The sequence below is a fragment of the Hippoglossus stenolepis genome, chromosome 13 (assembly GCF_022539355.2).
Source record: "Hippoglossus stenolepis isolate QCI-W04-F060 chromosome 13, HSTE1.2, whole genome shotgun sequence".
Lineage (NCBI taxonomy): Eukaryota > Metazoa > Chordata > Actinopteri > Pleuronectiformes > Pleuronectidae > Hippoglossus > Hippoglossus stenolepis.
Window position 1 is genome coordinate 18,646,468 of NC_061495.1, and position 15,892 is coordinate 18,662,359.

General features: G+C 42.5%; 1 protein-coding gene across 3 annotated transcripts in view; it reads right to left on the bottom strand.

Annotated features, from left to right (window-relative positions):
• The window catches only part of fgf14 (fibroblast growth factor 14), a 101,529-nt gene that overhangs the window by 20,859 nt on the left and 64,778 nt on the right, over positions 1-15,892 (bottom strand). For all 3 annotated transcript variants that reach the window (XM_035174294.2, XM_035174296.2, XM_035174295.2), the window contains exons 2-3: positions 10,187-10,297; positions 8,929-9,032 (exon numbers count right to left, since the gene is read on the bottom strand). In XM_035174294.2, the coding sequence (XP_035030185.1) occupies positions 8,929-9,032; positions 10,187-10,297 (215 nt within the window). The remainder of the gene's footprint in view (positions 1-8,928; positions 9,033-10,186; positions 10,298-15,892) is intronic.

Genomic DNA, 15,892 nt, shown 5'->3' on the forward strand with positions numbered 1-15,892 from the left:
TCTGCGAGACGGTTTGGAACAACAAGGGGGCGTTATGAGCCTTGTTCAATCCATAAATGTTGATTTTTCATGAATTTATTGGTTTTAATCAGACTAGGATCAATTTGCGGCTCTACAAACTCATTTAATTGAGCAGCATCTCTTAAACAAATTGATATTTGACAAGAATCGTTTGTCTTCAAATATTGACCGCAGACGGGCGTCCCTGCCAAACACACCACACCTCAGAGTTCCCTCTTTCCTTTTTTCTCTCCGGTCCAGCCACTATTCCTTCCACAGTCTCCTGCTTTGTCCTTATTTGAAGTGGGCACATGATTTATTGTCTTCTCTGTAGCACCCATGCAATGCAGACTAACTGCCGTCTGTGTTTTTGGCCGCTATACATTTTAATAGAGATTTAAGGATTATCCCAGATGGATGAAGCAGATTCTGTTTAAGCTCGAGCTGACGGATCAATAGTTGGCCCGATGACCACCGTTGTAGAAAGTCAGGCCACAGTGGGAGGAGAAACACAGACAGAACACGCTTGGATCGAGACACTGATAAACAACTACAGAGATGTTGAAAAGGGATTTCTGGGATGTTCAAAGATCTCAAAATGAAGCAAAGAATCCAATGGAAATATATAAAATGGAGCAGTTGAAAAAGTGACTTCCTAAAGATAGTCATCGAAACAAAACATGTTTGACACTGCTCATACAAACATCTAGTCATAGCATTAAAATATATATTTCCTCTACTGACAATAAGTTTTAATTTCCAGATTTCCTTCTAGCACCACATATTTCCACAAAGGGTCCAAGGTACCATTAAGAAGACGTTTACACCACCAGTAGGTTTCAGTAAAAGAGAAGAACTGCAACCCAGGAACTGGCTGACTGGTCTGTAATTTGGGACCAGAAGTTAACAGATTAGAAGAAATAATTTCAGTGATTGATACTTTAAGAACCAACCATTAACAGAAAATACTTCGTTAAATTAGGCAGAAAAGGCTCTTAAAGAATTTGAGCAGAAAGGAAGTTTCTGCTCATTAAACTGATCACAGTTAAATCAACAGTTAGAAGGTAAAGAAGAGGAATAAAGGTGCATCAGCAACACACGAGCCCCTGATACTGAGGCATGGATGAACTATGACACCAATCAGCTACGAGAGCAGACTGAATTAACGCAATGCACCGTGCACCAAGACTACTGATGGGAACTTTGCAGCAAGTTAGCTGAAAGTCATCCACAGTGATAAAAGCAGTGGATGATACTGTAAAAAGGCTCCTGGCAAAAAAAAACTCAATATGAATTTAAAAGCCTTTTAACCTTTTGCAAAGTCCATTACCTGGTGAGTTACAGGCGACTTGTTCATGGTGCTAAAAGATTCTCTTTATCCATTATAAATTCCCTCATATTCCTCCCTGCACGTTCATAAATACATTATGTGTGACTATGTGTCATGCTAAGCAGAGATTCAGGAAAACTGCTTCAGTTGCTGCCTCTTAATTGCTTCGAAATAAACAGGTGAATAAGAGAGTGACTGAGGAACACGGGGCGAAGTGACATTAATAGACCGCAAGCTGTTGACCTGGAGCGGAATCGAGGCTGTGCAACATATTTAAGAGTTATTGTTAGGAGACATCATCCCCACAGGTATAAAAGCACACTGTGTGAGGGGGGGGGGGTAACTTACTGCTGTGATGCCAATATTACAAATTAATTAAAAAATAACTATATTTATATCTATGGTACTTATCTAAACAATTTTGCAAGGTGCTTTACAACATATTTGGGAATAAAATAATACAGAACAAAACAAAACCAGATTAAGAAAGATAGCATTAAAGAAAACATTAAAAAACAACCAAATCTGTTAAAACCAGTTAAAAGTCAGGCGTTGAAAGGCTTTCCTATGAAAATATGTTTTTAGAAATAACTTAAAAAAAAGGTAAAGAGCTGACAAGTCTCTTTACACTGAGGTGCTCTCTTATCTTGCTGCCTTTCCAAATTAGCACATCCAATCAGAACCGATTTAATCCTTTGTCTGCTGCAGAGTCACTTGACCCGGGGAGTGAACGCCGATTGAATCCATTGACATTACAGACAAAAAAACAGATGTTAGTGGGTGTCAGTGCGTTTCTCGACCAGTGGAAAAGGCTTTTGGTTACCAGCCTTGACTTAGGGACGACTAGCAAGTGTTGGTTGGAGGATCTTAGATTGCAGCTTGGAGCGTATAGAGCGAGTAGCTCTGAAGTATCAGTGGGGGCCAGACCGTGCTGAGCTATAAAAGAATCTCAAAATCAATTGTACATTCATTTTTCTACTGCAACGACTCAGACTCCAAACTGCAGCTCCATTCAGCAAACGTGCACATTATGATGTTAAACCAGTGGGTTTTCTTTCGGTATAACAAGACATGAGTGGTCACCCATTACAAATACATGATAAAAGATTGATTTATATCAAGTGGCTGGAGGACCGGTTAAGTCTATTTTTAGCTGCTCTTGGCCTCCACCAACAGTTCAGCAGTTGGGCTCTGATGCGTACCTCCAACCTGGTTGTTCATTAATGCATGAAGCTGCTCTCGCTCCAGCCCTTGTGACGACCACCCTCCCTGACACTGAATTGAAGGCAGCAGAGAGCAGGGCTTTGGAAACCTCAGCTCCGAAGCCCGACGCTCCTCTGGAGGCTAAATCATCACAGTAATTAGAACAGGTACCAGAAATCTGTGGGAATTCTCTGGTATCCTACTGTTAGACTGTGTGTCTGTGGATTCGTTCACCTGATTAAAGACACACATGGGAACGCTGACTGCTAATATTTTGGTTTTGTTGCCCTGAGTAATGATGCATGAGGTGTTTCTTTAGTTAAAATTGAATTAATTAGATTATTTCAAGCAGGATTTTAACTATTCTTACTAGTCTCAAAGGTCTTCTTTTGTGAACAGGTCTACAATGAAGATAAACTGACTGACCTGTCACTTATGCCTGATTTAAGATCGTAAACAATTCCAAACTTAGAGGTAACGCAAACCAGAAGACGAGAGATATCCACACACCATGTGATGCTTCTTCTGACTTGTGCCCGTTTTTCCCCATCCGTCGAGCTGCTGTGGTTTGTCAAGGTGATGAACGAACGATGACTCTAACTATGTGTGTTTTATGTCATTCAGCAAAAGGCAGAAAATCAGTTTGAGTATTCCCACGCGTAGGTAATTTATATCCAGATGCCAGAGGCTCCACTTGCATCGATCGCCCACCTTCATTGATTAACCTTCCATAAAACAACCAGGAAACAGATCATTCTCATTCGTGACAGGTTTTCTCATCAACACTGATAGAATGCATTCACACGGAGCTATCGGCTCTGGTGTAGACGCAACACACACTCACACTTGTCTGGTCGTACACACACAGTGGAAGATCGCAATTCGCAATTCTGTTGATCGTCATGTATTTATTCTTATGCTTTTCATCAGGTATGTAAACAAAATGTGTTTACACAACAAGAATAGCTTCTGTCACATCCGCCCTGGTCACAGCAGAGTGGGGAAAGTCCATCAAAGCTTTCTTACATTAAGTGGTTACATAGTAGCTCTACCTGCAGGGCTGGTACATGCCGTCACAAGCTGTCAGATGTAAACATGCCGGGGTTAGTGAAGTGCAATGCTTCTCCAAGCATAAGAGACATATTCTAAATGCATACCCTCTTGGTGAACCAGTTTATACAACTGCAGAGGGTAGCTATGTAAAATCGTATGGTGCAGCACAGCTAATAAGCTAACATAGCTTCCACGTCTTGTTCTCCATTCCCTTAAGAGTATTGTTGACTTGTCGGTAGCACGATGTTGTGTTAACATGAGCCCAACATGAAACGAATTGAATTCACTGATCACGTTGATTCTATTGAGATTAATTAATTTATTTGTTCATTCAGTCACAGGTTTGCCCTTAAATTAGTGTTTACAATAAAAATGCAATAAATCCATAAAGTAGTTAAACGTTTAAGCTGTAACAACTGGACAGATGGACAGAAAATCTATCTGCAGCTATTTTGATAATCAATATCCAAGAAGAAATGCCAATTAGTTGCTTAATTTCAGTTTCTCGAATGTAATGACTTGATGCTTTTCTTTATTGTACATTTACATATTTCTATCTGTGTTTGTTGGTTTGTCTGTTAGTTAGCAGGATCACTTTCAGCATCACTTTCAGGATCACCGACATTTTGATGTTTTTCAACATGCTCGTTGAGTTCTCAGAGAGTAACTCGTAGATCTTGGACTAATATTTATTTGTGTGTGGGGCAGATTCAAACAAAAATTCAGATCCAGTTAATTTGAATGTGGTTTCATGAGGGGAATGTTGGACCTTGTGGGAGATTTGTGTTTTCTGAGTGCCCTTCTAGTTGTATTTGAGACTATTGGTCTGACTAAAGATATCTGGAACCACCGTGGGCCAAAATAATTCACTATTTTCGGACATTCTATGGACAGAATAAATATAGATAATGAATATAATCATTAGTTGCCGCCCACAGAGATGCAACACAAATCTAGCTGTGCACAGTTCTCAAATTAATTATTTTTCGATGTCTGAATCTTCTTACAGTGAACAGTCTTTTTAATATGAAATGGAACTCAGGTCTCCACCAATGAAATACCATGCAGCTGACACATGGAGATGAAAGCAAGGGAGCAAAGGGGGTTTATGGGAGGGTGTCTCTAATAGGCAGAGCATATGACAGCAGCTTTCGAAAAGTGGCCCAAGAGGTTGGAAAATGAATACAAATGTTGGTGAGAAAATATCAGATATACCCGAATACGAGCGACTCCTGGCTTGAGCATTCTCGAGGGACGCTCTCGGTTTCACACCAGCGACTCAGGAATAAGCCTCTCGTCTCTATTCTTCCCTGCACACAGCAGCCCTGCACTTTCAATTTCATACTGATGCAGACTGAGAGAGCCTTTGCATCAAGTTGCTCTGAGCTTTTATACGTTCTGAAATGGGCATTACAGTAAAAACAGACGCCCTCAGTCCGCCGTGTGCGTCTGCCGCTGATGACGCAGCCTCTAACAAGTGCAGCTGAAGCCACTGCACTGCTCAAGATTGGCCCTCTCAAGGATTTCATTTCTAAAAGGACCACTAAAGTGATGTGGCAAGTCAATTTGACAATCATGAAAGGTAGCACTAACAAGTGCAGGCTCCTGATAAAGAAAGCCTGCAGAGAGAGACTCCAGTGAAGTGAGGGAATGGGGAACTGGCTCTAAAGAAAACCAGCCGACCATGAAATGCTCAACCTTTACACTTGAGAGATGGCAGGAGACGGTGTGAGCGGGACGGAAAGACGACATCAGCGCGAGGGAGTTGCATGCTCTGGCACCACCATTTCATCATGAGCAAACTATACAATCAAACACTTCCTCCTTTCCTTTTGGGGATTTAATATAACAGCCTCTAAAGAATAATTAAGGTTTTCATCTCATTTGAAATAGTTCTTCTTTTTCCCTTTTGTTATCTTGAGACGGCCACAAGTTGCGTTTTCCGCCACAGTCTACAACCGGGGAGGATTCCACTCCTCTTCTTACATTTCAGAAGAAATGCCGGATGCAGGGACGAGCCTGGAGGAGAAATTAGCCGGGAGTTTATTGGCTCGGATACAAAAGGAGCAGTTTGAAAAGGGGGTTGAGATGATTGTACTCTCCTTTATTCCGTGGTGTGTCTTTTGTGCCGCGCTGCACAGTCACTTTGATGCTATCTCTGTCATTCGGGGCGCACGCCGCGCATTGGGCGCCTCGCACAAAAGAATGTGATGCACTACCAGAGGCCTTGAAGGCGTTTCTATCCCTTTTCTGAGAGAGTGGGACTCTCTTTGAATCACCTCATCCGAGTATCGCTCATTATCAGAGGCTTTTACCATCGCGGTAAAAGCCTCTGTAATGTGTTTAATAGAGAGAGAGAGAGAATACAACAGAGTGGATTCTAGTTAATGAAAATTACCTGGATAAAGGGAAACAACACTACATTGTACAAAGAATTGGTTTTTTTTGCAGAATTCCCCTTTACCTCTCCCCCCTATACTCTGCATAAATATAAGCCTCAAAGGGGGTGAGTGGAGGAGGATAAGGAACATCTTACAAGGCTGCCATTATCAGAGTAGTTCACACACTAAGGAGAAAAAGGGAAAGATCTTTGAGTGGGAGTGCTGAGGTCCGATCAGAACCTCCATTAGCACGGGAAATAAAGGGCACATGGAGCATGGGCAGCTGTGTGAAGAGCGGAGCAAGGTAAAGTGTGCCGAGGGAACACGGCGCTCTGACCGGGCTCAATGAGACCAACATGCAGCACTTCTGCATGGACTAAACATGACCCCGAGGCTAGGAGGAAAAAAAACCCTGCAAACACTTGATGATAAAAGACTCTGATGAAACGTAATCATGGTTACGAACGCCGCTGCAGACGAGGGCGAGCCTGAGCAGCAATTAACTGCATTTATCAGCTACAACGCAGGTTTGGCAATCAACACTTGGAATGCGAGTTTTCACAGCAGCAATTTTAAGCTTACTACCGAGACGGCAAATCATCGGTGATCCACCTGCGGGCGTCACAAACGCTGCAATTACTGAATGTGTCAAGTGTAGTGGCAGGGAGAACCGTGAGAGTGTGTGCACCACGTAGACACATCTGTGTGGATGAACAGGAGCAGTGATCACAAGAAAAACCACAGAGATGTGAGAGGTCGGCCATATGAAGGATGGGTCGTAACCTTATTCAGCCTAGAGCTCTGTCAGATTATTAAATAGCAGGTTAGTTATTTACTCATTGTGAAATTAGGATTTGACGACCGACAGATTTATTGACGCATGAACTGGACACCCTTCATAAAATGTTGTGTATATGGTATTTATATATAAACAGCATTTTCCAATATTATTCTTCTCAGATTTTATTGACTCTGGGTTTTTGTGCCTATTTTGTTCTTATACTGGTTCTAACGTTTTTTAAGGTGCATTGTTGGACTTTTGCGTTTGCTTTTATTGGTCTGTGTACACACGGCATCCATGCAAAAGGTAGTTTAAGTGGAAATCAGGACATTTTCAGTCCAGGGGGCAGCAAAAAAAGTATTGTCAAGGAATCATTGCCTTTTTCCATCAGTCTGTGGGAAAACATGATCTGATTTAATGCTGCACACGACACGCGTCTGCAAACAAGAGGCTGGAGTGAGAGGAGTTGGTCACTTCACTGAGAAGTTGGAGGTTTGCATCAGGTCAAAAATGACTCACCTTGTAGAACCATTTTTATGAACAACAAGCTCTACGCTCACTGGCACATTTTATTTCCTATAGCTACTTCGACGTGTGTGTCGCCGGTTAAATGCTTTCAAATTGAAACTGTAAGAAAATGTTCGGTTTGCATTTGCAGCAACTTGATAAGGACTTTTTTCCGTGAATGTCGCCACACAGACCCAGTTTATAATCCTACAAATATTGCGATAGTTTCATGAGTTAGCTACAGGGACCAAAAGGTTGATTTAATTAATTGAGAAAAAACCTTCTTGATCACAGCGTCTTCATGTATAAGTGCGGATATAAACTTTATATTTATTATCTGCAATCAATTGTGTTGGAGTGTGCATCTGTAATAGGGTAAAAAAGAGTGTTTACAATCAACAAATTGTACAATAATGTCACCTCGTATGTTGTGCAGAATTGTGTTGATTTATTAATTTATAATCCCCACGATGCATTTCCTTAACAAAATCCATAGGATTCTGGGTCAATCCTCCTCCGCTGAATTTAATTTCACGGCTTAAGTCAAGCAGTGATTAAGTACGAGAGAATTCCAGTGGAATAGTGGTGCATTGTACAGTAGGAGAAGTAGCCCCTTCAAACCCCCAAGGTAATGAATTAAATATAAGACGGCATTTCCTGCTCTGCAGTCGGAGGATTAGGGACACGGGGACCGCGGAGGGAGGACGAGATTCTGATGGATACTATTGTGTGGGAGAGGAGCACTAAGTCCCACTGCTCTTCCCGCTGATTGATTTGAATGACTGGGGGAGGACAGGGTGGAGGAGGGAGACCAGAGGCTCTGTCTGTGCTGGGGAGGTCTTATCGTCCCCTTGGCTGTCTGGCCTGCAGGAGCCCAGTTTATTTTGAAGAGAGGAAGTCGATAACAGCGGCTGGAACACACTGTGGTGAAAAACAATGGCTGCTCCTTCCATGTCCCAACACTGGTCAAAAACAGAGATGGATTCCACTCGATTTCAGGTTTGGTTTATGGGCTGAACACGTGTCATACCCTCACATCATTTATTTGCTCATAACATACACATCATTTATTTTTATTGACTACCAGAGCAAATGATTTACTCTCTAATGGCACAGCAGCCGATCCCGTGCGAGAGAGAGCGATATGCGTGTTCTGCCTGAATAATGTCACCTGATATAATTGATTTTTTTTTCATTTGGAATGAAAAATCTGGGAGCATTTAATCGGATGAATATAAATATGTAGCCTATGCATGGATTTCTGCTTAATGGGATCCCCAACCTCCGCTGAAAGGCAATTATCCATGTTGCCGACATGGTAAATATCTGAGACACGTTCAGGGAACCTTATGTTGGAAACAGTAACTTGCACGACATACAAACCGATCACTTAACTTTGTACATCTTATTGTGTAAATATCTGAATAGAATAGAATAGAATAGATATACGCTGATGACCTGTCCAGGGTGTACCCCGCCTCTCGCCCAGTGCCAGTTGGGATTGGGTCCAGATCCCTGCGCGACCCTCAAAGGATAAGCGGTATAAATAATGGAGTGATAGTTTAGAATAGAATAGAATAGAAAAGTCAGCTGGGAATAGTTGCCAGCTCCCCATGCGACATAGATAATGGATGGAGGAATAGAAGAGAATAGAATAGACTTGGTGTGCTTACTGATGTGTACAGGTGGCCTTCCCCGTTCATGGCGATGTATAACCCTGTCTTCACGGACTGAATGGCGACAACTCGGAGGCCCACAGGAATAAGGTTGAACAAAGCTGAAAAACACAGTGAACAGGCAAACACACATACATAAAATATACTATATATATATATAATAAAACACCATCACCATATATAGAGCTACATTTAATGCACTGGGGGGACGCCATGTTTGTGATGCATCGTCCGAGTGCAAGCTGCCCATCATTAATGCTTCACAGAGCATAGTTAATACAGTTGCCATAGCTGTTGCGTTGAGGTAATCTGTGAAGATGAATTGCAGCGCGGTCGGCGAACGTGACCAGCCTTGCATAGCCTGGGTCACCCAGAGCTACTTGAGCAGTGGCTGTAATTGGGGCCACCAGTGGTGCATGGCCGACTTAATGGGCCTTTTGCTGTTGTAACAGACTCCCTGGGCCGGTAATGGATATTGTTTGTGCCGGTGAGAAACAACAGAGGTGGCCTGGCTGTGACATTAAGTGTATATGGAAGAATTAAAGGCACGAAAATGACCTCTGCTGACCCTTTAAGTGATCGCTATTAGCAGGTCTGGAGCATAAGTGAAGGCCAAGAGAACTACTTTATGGGCTAATTTCAAAAATGTTAAATTTAATGTGGAGACGTCAGTGCCGACACTTGACATGGTATCGTGAGTTTTAATAATGTACGATGGATCCCTTGTGCACACTGTATGAAACCCCACTGTTTCAATAAGTCCTGTCCTTAAGCGTATCAGATTTGACATGTGCCACATCTCCTCATGCTGACAGGAGTAAGTGACACAATGTAGAGTGTCAGACCAGCGTTAGCGCCGCGCGCAGGAATCAAATTAAACACCTTGCCTGAAGCAGTGGAGGAGCGGTGCCAGAACAAGCTAATAATACCTTTTCCTCCCCGTTAGGCCTACTGTTTCCTGGTCCACTTTCCCTCTCCGAGCGGAGGAGAAATCCGTGCAAGCCCGTATAGCTGCAATTTAAGAAGACCCCTCGGATCCAGACAAGGAAAAATGAAGGGGAGAATCGGCCTTGAGGTTGGAGAAAGTTACCTACAGGGTTTCTGTTTCATTTTCCTGCAAGTGGGGAATAAATCTAGAGCAGGAAATCCTCTCCACCTTGTACCGTGGATTCTTTTGTGCTAAAGGTACCTATACAATTAAAATTATAAGAAATAAAAGTGTGAAATGATAGAAGGCCGCTGTCGAGATACTCACAGGAATTACTGCTGTCATCCTTGGTCCCATCAAGAGAGCCATCGGGATTCATTTGCAAGTAGTATCCCTGCCTGCAATATAACCTGGTCACTATACCCTTGAGCTGGGGATCTGCAGGGAAGAAAAAAGAAAGAGAGAACAGAGTTAGCAAAGACCAAGATGATGAATCGCTCGTGCTGCCACGTTGTTTCTTCGCAGCGAAACACCTCAAAAAGGCTGCAGAACCAGCAGCACTTTCTGATTCCTGTGTATGTTCACAGGCGACTCCCACAGCCAACTTCCCGGGCACATAAGCCCCCCGCCAGGCTCAGAGATAGGCCATCCAATTATAGGCAGCAGAATTAATCTGCGGTCGCCCGACTCCCATAATGAACCCAACAGCACCCTCTCTGGGTTCTGAGCGTGCAGGATGTGAGGAGTGTCAGTGCTCTGCCCCGTCTAGCTGACCCAACATGGGAATTAGCCACATATCTACTGTAAATAAATCACCGCTGCTGTTAAATTGCCCGGCGCCGCGACGGCTCAACCGGTCAGGTTCTGATTTAATTGGCATTTTGTGGGTTTGTAATAACAGCAAGAATAGAGAGAGTGAAAATGTGAAGAAAAAAAGTGAGTCGAAAAACATTTTAATAAACCTGCATGCGATCGCACTTTGGGATGTCACTGGAAAGATATTACCTGTGCTCAAGCTGTGCGACAATGTTTCTTCCTCTGCGTGTGGGTGAGTGTGTGCATGTGCAACCACTGGGGTCATATAGCCTCAACATTAGTCTTATTGTGCAGACAGCTATCACACCAGATTTCATTCTCAGAAAGCCCCGGGGAGGTGAACAATCAACCTCACCTGAGCCTAAGCCGTGCCCCTTGCAAGCCTCTGTGTGTGAGTGCAAGAGAGAGGGAGACAGTTGAGAGAGAGAGAGAGAGAGAAAAGGAGAAATAAGAGAGAGGGAGAGCCCGGCCACAGAGGAAAAACCAAGAGGTCTTGCTAAGGGCAGAGAGAGTTGTTTTTTTTTTCCTATCGGTGTACCGCTCAAGGCAGAGTCTGTCGGCTGATGGCATTATATCTGAATGAACTTACACTTTCTAACATTCAAATGGAAGCTTGACTTTGTAAATGAGATACTACAGGCATCCTGTTACTGTTCCCACTCATATACCCAACTACAGCTTCACGGAACGGGCGCAATTTATGAACTGTAGCCTGCTCTTGCTTGTGTTTGTAGGATTACCAACCCGAGCTTTAAACTGTGAAAATGTATTAATTTAGTGTCGAAGCTCATCTCAACAAATAAAGATAAATACTAAATGAAAAAGATAATCATTTCATATGACAATGTTATTCATTTATAATAAATTAAAATGTTTGTTTTGATTTACGATGAAAATGAGAATATGTCTTTGTCTTTTTAATTCAGTGGTGAAAATGGATTCCGATGATTAAGTCATCAAAATATCTGTAGAAAGTTTCCTTATGGGGTTTTCAGAAGTCTTGTTTTGTTCTAACAGAAGTCCAAACCCATGGATATTCAATTTCCACTGATACAGAACAAAGAAACGCGAACACATTTCACACTGCAGGAGCTGAAGTCAACAACTGTTCTGCGTTTCTACTTGAAAAATGACTTTAAAGAATTTCTGTGGGTTTGCAATATCACAAAGACAGAAACAAAATGAAATCTAAAAAGGAAAAGAAAGCCGACATGGATTCGATTGTGTGGGTGAACATTGAAATGCTGCTGGGAAAAAAAACCTTTGCTTTTGCTTAAAACCAGCAACAATTTCCTGACTTTCTTTCATTTGATGAATCAATGAATCCACTAAGTGTTTCAGCTCTTCATGCACAGGACTCTCCATCCGTGTTGCATTACAGAAACGGTTCTAATGCACTACTCCTTTTACTGCATCACTCTCCAGCTCCCTCTTTTCATTATTAGTTTGTCCTCCAGTCACTGTCACTACAAAGAGCCGAATGCAATCACTAACTACACAAACAGCACATGAGCATCCAGCAATCAAAGACCATCGAGTGTAACCTCAGGACCACACCCTTATGTCCTTCGATCCAGTGGCGGTGCAGATGGGTGAGTTTTCATGCAGCAGGGAGACACGTTCGCCAAGTCAAAGACACACCCGTGCACGCGAGCACGAGCACTGCACACACATTTCCATATGGATTTTTAATGAGCGCACAATTCCCCTGAGCAAATACTCCTCCACGGACACACAAAGGTGCCTAACCTGCGATCGATTAACTACTTTTATCAGCAGCATTTAAACAAGGTGGGGGAGTGAGATTGATTCTGAAGAGAGATCAGTGGGAGGAAATCTGGAAGAATTAAAATGGCATAACTGCTCGCTGGCTATGTGAATACTATATCTGAGTGTGTGTGTGTGTGTGTGTGTGTGTAGGTGAACCTAGCTCAATCACGCTATACATCATTTGATGTTAGCTGTGTTCCCTGGGGCGAGCCAGCCAGTACATGTCTCTCACACACACACACACACGCACACACGCACACGGATTTCCCCTCCAGCTTCAGTATCTCCGAGCTGCAGCTAGAGTGAGACGAAAATCGGTAGATATTCAAGTAATTTATCAAAATTGATAAAAACTGACAGGAAAAACAGAAACAGCAATGAGAAATCGTGCGAGATAAGTATCCACGATTTATGATCGTTCACATGTTATTCCTATACTGAGAGGTATACTCACATCCTTAAATACCAGGGACATCATTTATCAATGACAGTTTAACATCACACATTCATGTATGCCAGTGAATACATTATTATGACATAATTGCTTGTGTGATTGTGAAGCGGCCAAACCCATTCATACAAATCATGCTGAAGGTCAAAGTCACTCATGGCCACTGGATAAAATGTTTCATATGGATAAGATGCAACCTATTCCCTTACAAGAAAACGTAATTCATAATCTCTCATTATTTACTTATTATACATTTTCCATTTTATATAAAATATAGACTAAGTCAGACAATTTATTAAACTGGAGTGTCACATACCTCCGCCAAGGCCCAGCACTCCTCTAAAATTCAACCAACCTGCACCAAAATTCACTTCATTTCAATCGGTCCCCTAAGGTTTTTCAATCAAGACTCACATATACATCTCTATGAAATCAATGCGAATGTTGAAAAACGCTGAATCTCGCAATGCTAAGAAAGTAGAGGTAAAAAAAAGGAGGATCCCTAACCCTATTCCACCAACGTCCATGGTAATCTGTCCTGTAGTTTTTGTCTAATCTTGCAAACTAACAAACACTGATGTAAACAACCTTCTGGATGAAGGTAATCATGAAGCAAATTAGAGAAAGACAACGAGGAAGATGTTTTATGCAAAACAATAGAGAAAAGGCACATTTCCAGTTCCATCTCACAAGCTTGATATGACATGTGCACTTTTTAAAACCCAGATCTGCTCGGAAACCGTCTCAGTGGGATTCCCTGAGTCTCTTTCTCCTCGTCTGTCTGGATATTCACCTTTTTTTTATGAAGCGGAAACAATAGTGCTTATTATCACCGAGGAGCATCCGTCCTCCGCTGCTGTTGGACTTTCCCAGTCGCACCGGTGTTAGTTTTTTCTAACAATAGAGGTGCTGCATGTTCCTCCACACCACTTCTTTCTTTCTAGAGAAACTGAGAGGTGGTTTGGCAGCAGCGGGGGACAACAAATTGTGTTGTTCTGCAGCAGACGGCCCCTCTGCATATAAACTCAACTGTCACCAAGAGCGACACAAAGCTCCCTCATTCCCTTCCTGTCTTAATTTCTGTTGTGGCATTCCTCTGCTTATGTGTGTGTGTGTGTGCATGTGCAGATACCCATGTTGTGCTCAGTGCCAAACAAACACAGACAGACACACACACACAGAGAGGGGCACAGCTGCAGCAGCGGTTGTAGACTGTTGTCGTGCCGTCACCTGCTTGACCCACTTTGGATGTTTCCGGAATAGGACAAGGGCTTTTCCGGCCTGTGAAGGAAAAAACCTCTGCATGTTGCTTCTGTTGTCATGGAGAACCACGGCGCTGGCCCTCATTTCTCATTTCACGTACATCATCATCTCTGACATTTTCAACAATAACTCATCGGATGCAGACAGCCCTGAAAGCTGACTGATGAGGCACCGCTGTGTCCTGTCAACACACACCGCAATAAATAGCCACAGAGCAACAAAGCCATAACCTCAAATGGGTTTTCTAGATCGTGGAAGATAATCTAATTGTCTGATCTGTGTAACATGATCCAATGATCTACGGATCTAATCTGGTGAGATAATTAGAGCGGGAGCAGTGAGATTATGGCCGAGTCCAAACTGGACGTGGCCGAGCTCACTTTACTGGGTTTGAGCGTAATAGGATTGACAACTCAAATCTAATCCCTCAAAAAAAATGAATCTGTGTGATCACTTGCTTTCCATCTGTCGTCAAAACATGGAGAAAACACAAATATTCCCTCAAGTGTTGGAAAGTCAGGAAAACACATCTGTGCACACAACACTTTCCATTTGAATGTTTGATTCCCTTGAACTATAAATATGCCGTTTTAATAACAGCACTTTATATTATTAAGGTGAACTGTTGCACGTCTCGAACACTGAGGTCGACCGACTGATGCTGCAGGTCTAAAGATTAAGGCTCCAGAATCAAGGTGTCCAGGCTTTATTTGCAGCAGCTGCTCCTAATCTCTGGAATAGTTTCACCTTTAAAGTCATATCAGAATCTGCTCAGATGCTGTAAATGTTCAAATCATTGCTAAAGACCCACTTTTCCCACTAACTTGCAATCCGAATTTCAATTTCTAAATCAGGGGCCATAAAGGCACCACAATTTACTCAGATGGGCCAATTACATGTCCGACATCCGTGCACGGCACCTGAATCAGTAAGGAGCACTTTCCCTTGATTTCATCTGCTGTTGCGCAGAATTTTAATTCTCATCTCTCACATATCTCTGCTTTTACATATATTTTGATATTCTTTCATTTGAAGCCTGTTCAGCACCTTGTTTAACTGCGGTTGTTTTAAACTTGATTTTTTTAAATTAACTTTGGCTTGACTTCAAATATTACATTAGATCGAATGAAGATGAGGATTGTTAGTATTGATTCGTGATAGTTACGGTAACACTTTCTTTGAATCTGACCCAAATGATCAGGCTCAAAAGCCCAATTGATGTCAGTGTCAATCAATGCGGCCCGTAAGAATAGCTAATCTGGAGCCTGGCTCGGAGGATCGATGCTCAAAGCCAAAAGGGAATACTGGTGTTATAGTACATTTCAGACACCTCATCCTGACACATCTCAGTGGGCATCTGAATCTGACTTCAATACACAATCACAGTGTGGATGCTTAGAGAGCTGCTCTGTTCTCTGAAGGCTCAGGTAAAACCAGCGTCCCTCTCCCATCGGAGATGAAGACCACTGTGGACGTCCGTCTGTTTTATCACAATATCTGTTCGGTTGTGCATTCGTTATTCTCTGAAAAAAAAGCTCTTCTGGAGTCAAATATTACATTAAGCACACCAAACAAGTCATTATTCTTCCTAAATTGTGTGCTCCTGTGATAATAAAATGAATAAGAGGGAGGACGAGGAGGGAGAAGGAAAGTGGGTGAGAGAGAAACCGTGATATGTGCAGTATTTCCCAGAGGCTCCCAGGACAGCAAAGTCTGATATCACTTGGTAAAAG